The 6,000-nt window shown below is 23.6% G+C and overlaps 1 protein-coding gene across 1 annotated transcript in view; it reads right to left on the minus strand.

The window, feature by feature from the left end:
- The window catches only part of LOC111635503 (b(0,+)-type amino acid transporter 1-like), a 33,786-nt gene extending 30,941 nt beyond the window's left edge, over positions 1–2,845 (minus strand). The window contains exon 1 of the mRNA XM_023380507.1: positions 2,670–2,845. Within this exon, the coding sequence (XP_023236275.1) occupies positions 2,670–2,688 (19 nt within the window). The 5' untranslated portion in view covers positions 2,689–2,845. The remainder of the gene's footprint in view (positions 1–2,669) is intronic.
- Between the last annotated feature and the right edge of the window lie 3,155 nt (positions 2,846–6,000).

Below are 6,000 nucleotides of genomic sequence, written 5' to 3' on the forward strand. Positions count from 1 at the left end.
TTGAAATCGAGTTGAATTTCAATTTCAATTTTAACTGCAATTAGAAAAAAACTTAAATTTCAAATTTTTAAATTTAAATTTTCATTTGTTTTAAGCTCATTGTAACTACAAAAGTATGTTGATCATTCAACAAAAAAGTATGTTGAAATCCCATCAAAAGTTTATTTCTGGATATAATTTTCCTTTACATTATTACATATTTTATTGTTTAAAACGTATTTTCCTCCTCATATTTACGATTAAACTTAATTACAGTAAAGAAAATATTTTAAATATCTAATTTAAATTGACACTTTCTTTTCCTTTAATCGCGCTTTAACTATGCCTGTAAACTTTACACCAAATGCAGTTTTAATCGAGAATTTTAATTGTAATTAAATTATATTTGAATATTTTAATTGTAATTAAATTATATTTGAATATTTTAATTGTAATTAAATTATATTTGAATATTTTAATTGTAATTAAATTATATTTGAAAATTTTAATTATAATCAATAGTTTTAATTATAATTACAATTAAATATCAGAGTAATTGAAGATATTAATCGTAATAAACTATAATCAACAATTGTAAATTGTCCTTAACGGTAACCGATCTTTTTATAATTTTAATTAAAACAACTGAAATTGATATTTAAATTTTAATTACAAGAAAACATCGTTATTTTAAATTTAAAATATCATTTTTATTTTATTTTATTATTATTATTTTTTTAAACAATTTCAGCCAGAAAACGAAACAATTCATTCCATTCTTTGTCATTAAATATTTATTTAAGATATAGTTTGCGATTCACTTTATGCAATAACCATTTATTTAGAGCTACACAGGAATTAAATTACAGTTAAAAATAATCACTTGAACTTCTTATTATTTTTTTCCCCTAAATATAAATAGAAATCATAAGCTTCTTCAAAATTAAGTATAACGGAATACATATTTTTCTATAAACCTAATTAATAACATTGTTGTTAACATTGCCAATAGATAAAATTAAATAAAATTGAATTTTTGAACGCAATTAAGCTCCTGCATTTTGAAAGATAAACTTTAATTATAATAGAATTAAAAATGATCTGATTTCCAAGCGTATTGCATTCGAAACTCATTGAACTAGAACTAAATACATGTTTGCAAACTAGTTAAACTAGAAATTTTCTTGCATATTTAAATATAAATGATTTCCTTCCCCCGTAATTTTAATTATAATTAAATTGTATTTGACATTACGCATGCTTAAACAATTAAAATTAAAGGAGAAAATGAATTTTTGAAGATCTAATTATGCAACTAAATCCTATCTGTAGCAGTTCAAGCCATTTCAAAAGACATAACCTCAAAATAAAGCATCATGTAAGAATTTTAAATAACTAAGTTTATGGCCAAGTTTCTTAACTAAATTAAGAATTCTGAAACTCGAAACACTAATAAAATAGAAGAATACAGAGAAAAAAACTGATCTAAGTGAACTAATTCTATGCATAACTTCTATCTGAATCACTATAACTGGAACAAATCATAAATTGTATAGCAGTCAGGCAATAATTTTTCTGAATATTCAAGTAGTTAATTGTACTTATATAATATGTACATAGAGTTAAACGTGTTTATAACTAAATTAAAAATACAATGGAAAAAAATAATTGATTTAAATGTTATAATTATGCCCATAGTTTGTGTTGGGTATTTAAAGTAGAATGCATCATAGAGCATTGAAGAAACAATTTTTCTTCCCAGTTAATTGATTTAAAAGTATATTTTAAATAACAATTTGGCATTTTAAATTTCAGTTTAACATTTTAAAACCTGAAAAATTATTTAAGTAAGGCGTTAAAACTATGTTAAAGGTAATAATTATGTACTAAATCAAGCTAGTAAGCCTATGTATATAATGTATATATATTTATGTTTATAAAATAAAGGATCAAGGGAATAAAAATAACTAAATATAGATATTTTTTCATCATATTTTCACTTTCACGTCATGTTACTGGATATAGCTTGAAAGACCTTGAAGTGGAAAGAAGTCAAATAAAATTTTTAAATCTCCCACTTGCATTAAAGTCATAAACAAGCACTAGATGGCGATGAAACACTGGAAAAAACTAACTGAAAACAACAGTAATAGCATTTACAAATCCTGGTAAACCCAATCGAAATTTCAAAAGAATATTTTCTATAAAAATTTTGAATTTTTTGAATATTTTTATATATATTTTTCTTTTTTTTTTTGTAAGATTTTCCAATTCAGGAAAGAAGAAAAACACATTAAATTAGGTTAAAATAATAATAATAAAAGTGTACAGCACGAGTTAACAGAGAATAGGATTTTTATCGCTGCATCACATAAACATTAAAAAAAAAAAAAAAACAAAGTTTCCTGGAAGTCTCACTTCATTCGATAAAAACATCGAACAGATGGGAGATAAATTTAAACGCAGAAATTAAATTAATTAAAATTAATCATAATTAAACAGAGAATAAAACATAATTAAAACCCTTTAAAATTAAACATATTTGCAGTATAAACAGGTAACTTGTGACAAGAGCGTAACAGGTTGGGTGTTTCAAAGTTAACTTTTCAGGTATTTACGTACGCAAAATTTAATTAAGTAAGGCTTTTATTTATTTATTTATTTAGTTTAATTAAGTAAAATTAACTAACCTGGTGAATAACTCGCCATCTTTCTTGATGTAGTGATGTTAACTGTGTGTCCTTGATTTTCCACACTTCAATTTATCGACGTAACGATACTTTTATGCTGTATGTTTCTTACTATACAATGGCTGCTCCTTTCGATCCACGTGTGTATGTGGAATTCTGTAACAGTACCAATTTTCGACAAAGTACACCCTTTTTGATGTTGACGCCATTGAAGAAAAAATAAAGAATAATTCAAATATTTAGATCTTTTATTTGGAAATTTGTATTTATAATAAATAAAAAAGAAATACACGCACACATACATATATATATACACAGTCAAACCTGCCAACAGCGGCCATTTTCAGGAACTTGTTTTTTTTGGAAAACAGCATACAAAATAACCTCCAAATAGCGTCCATTTTCTATGTTCCTGCCAGTGACCGTTCTTCGGAGGTTTGCCTGTCTATGTATACAGTAAAACCTGTGTAAACCGGACTCGCACTATACCGAATATTTTTCCATTTTGGCAGGTTTTTTAATACAGAAAATCGCTGTGTTTCCAATAGTTTTTCCGGTTTAGACAGGTTTTCGTTTTAGATAGGTTTTATAGTACGTATAATTGAATATTTTATATGTAAAAAAAGCTAGTAAAAACAGTTTAAATGTATTTTTGAAAAATATAACGATCTATTTCAATTGTAAAGTGAAATTAATATTTTCTAATTACAGTTAAAATTGAAATCGAGTTGAATTTCAATTTCAATTTTAACTGCAATTAGAAAAAAACTTAAATTTCAAATTTTTAAATTTAAATTTTCATTTGTTTTAAGCTCATTGTAACTACAAAAGTATGTTGATCATTCAACAAAAAAGTATGTTGAAATCCCATCAAAAGTTTATTTCTGGATATAATTTTCCTTTACATTATTACATATTTTATTGTTTAAAACGTATTTTCCTCCTCATATTTACGATTAAACTTAATTACAGTAAAGAAAATATTTTAAATATCTAATTTAAATTGACACTTTCTTTTCCTTTAATCGCGCTTTAACTATGCCTGTAAACTTTACACCAAATGCAGTTTTAATCGAGAATTTTAATTGTAATTAAATTATATTTGAATATTTTAATTGTAATTAAATTATATTTGAATATTTTAATTGTAATTAAATTATATTTGAATATTTTAATTGTAATTAAATTATATTTGAATATTTTAATTGTAATTAAATTATATTTGAAAATTTTAATTATAATCAATAGTTTTAATTATAATTACAATTAAATATCAGAGTAATTGAAGATATTAATCGTAATAAACTATAATCAACAATTGTAAATTGTCCTTAACGGTAACCGATCTTTTTATAATTTTAATTAAAACAACTGAAATTGATATTTAAATTTTAATTACAAGGAAACATCGTTATTTTAAATTTAAAATATCATTTTTATTTTATTTTATTATTATTATTTTTTTAAACAATTTCAGCCAGAAAACGAAACAATTCATTCCATTCTTTGTCATTAAATATTTATTTAAGATATAGTTTGCGATTCACTTTATGCAATAACCATTTATTTAGAGCTACACAGGAATTAAATTACAGTTAAAAATAATCACTTGAACTTCTTATTATTTTTTTCCCCTAAATATAAATAGAAATCATAAGCTTCTTCAAAATTAAGTATAACGGAATACATATTTTTCTATAAACCTAATTAATAACATTGTTGTTAACATTGCCAATAGATAAAATTAAATAAAATTGAATTTTTGAACGCAATTAAGCTCCTGCATTTTGAAAGATAAACTTTAATTATAATAGAATTAAAAATGATCTGATTTCCAAGCGTATTGCATTCGAAACTCATTGAACTAGAACTAAATACATGTTTGCAAACTAGTTAAACTAGAAATTTTCTTGCATATTTAAATATAAATGATTTCCTTCCCCCGTAATTTTAATTATAATTAAATTGTATTTGACATTACGCATGCTTAAACAATTAAAATTAAAGGAGAAAATGAATTTTTGAAGATCTAATTATGCAACTAAATCCTATCTGTAGCAGTTCAAGCCATTTCAAAAGACATAACCTCAAAATAAAGCATCATGTAAGAATTTTAAATAACTAAGTTTATGGCCAAGTTTCTTAACTAAATTAAGAATTCTGAAACTCGAAACACTAATAAAATAGAAGAACACAGAGAAAAAAACTGATCTAAGTGAACTAATTCTATGCATAACTTCTATCTGAATCACTATAACTGGAACAAATCATAAATTGTATAGCAGTCAGGCAATAATTTTTCTGAATATTCAAGTAGTTAATTGTACTTATATAATATGTACATAGAGTTAAACGTGTTTATAACTAAATTAAAAATACAATGGAAAAAAATAATTGATTTAAATGTTATAATTATGCCCATAGTTTGTGTTGGGTATTTAAAGTAGAATGCATCATAGAGCATTGAAGAAACAATTTTTCTTCCCAGTTAATTGATTTAAAAGTATATTTTAAATAACAATTTGGCATTTTAAATTTCAGTTTAACATTTTAAAACCTGAAAAATTATTTAAGTAAGGCGTTAAAACTATGTTAAAGGTAATAATTATGTACTAAATCAAGCTAGTAAGCCTATGTATATAATGTATATATATTTATGTTTATAAAATAAAGGATCANGCACTTAAAAGGTTTTGATACCCCATATACTGTACATGTAATTGGAAATATAAATAATAATAAAACATAAAATGAATAATACCAGCAAAATACTTTAAGTTTTTTCATTTATTGTTGGGACTGTGGTTCAGCCACACCATTTGCAGTTAAAGCATAGTCTACAGAAAGGGATCCCCGCAATAAATGAATGCACCATACAATCAATGGTAAATTGGGCAACAAAATATGCCTGCGGTACCCCCTTTCCTTAACGCCCCTTATGCTTATTTTGCCTAACGTTAATTCGGCTATTGTTGCCCGAATAAAATCATATTAAATTTCAGTTACTTCAGTTAAATTAACTACAAACTGAATTATAATTCGACATTAAGAGCCGTTCATTACTTAATAAAACTATTATTACTAGTACTTCTAATGTATTCATAATATTACTTTTATTAAGTGGTGAAGAGTTCTTAATTTTGACTTATTATATTTGATTATTGTATTTCATTTTAAACTTACAAATTTAAAATTCTCTTATTTATTTTTTATTATTTTTTTAAACTTTTCATTTAAAAATTGTTGTAAAATTAAAACTCTTTTATTTTATTCTATTAAAAAAAAAAGTAGATTTATAATTTATTTAAATTTAATATTAATTAATATAAAT

Source organism: Centruroides sculpturatus, unplaced genomic scaffold (assembly GCF_000671375.1).
Source record: "Centruroides sculpturatus isolate CEXI.00-Female unplaced genomic scaffold, Cexi_2.0 scaffold91, whole genome shotgun sequence".
In the NCBI taxonomy this organism is placed as follows: Eukaryota; Metazoa; Arthropoda; class Arachnida; order Scorpiones; family Buthidae; genus Centruroides; species Centruroides sculpturatus.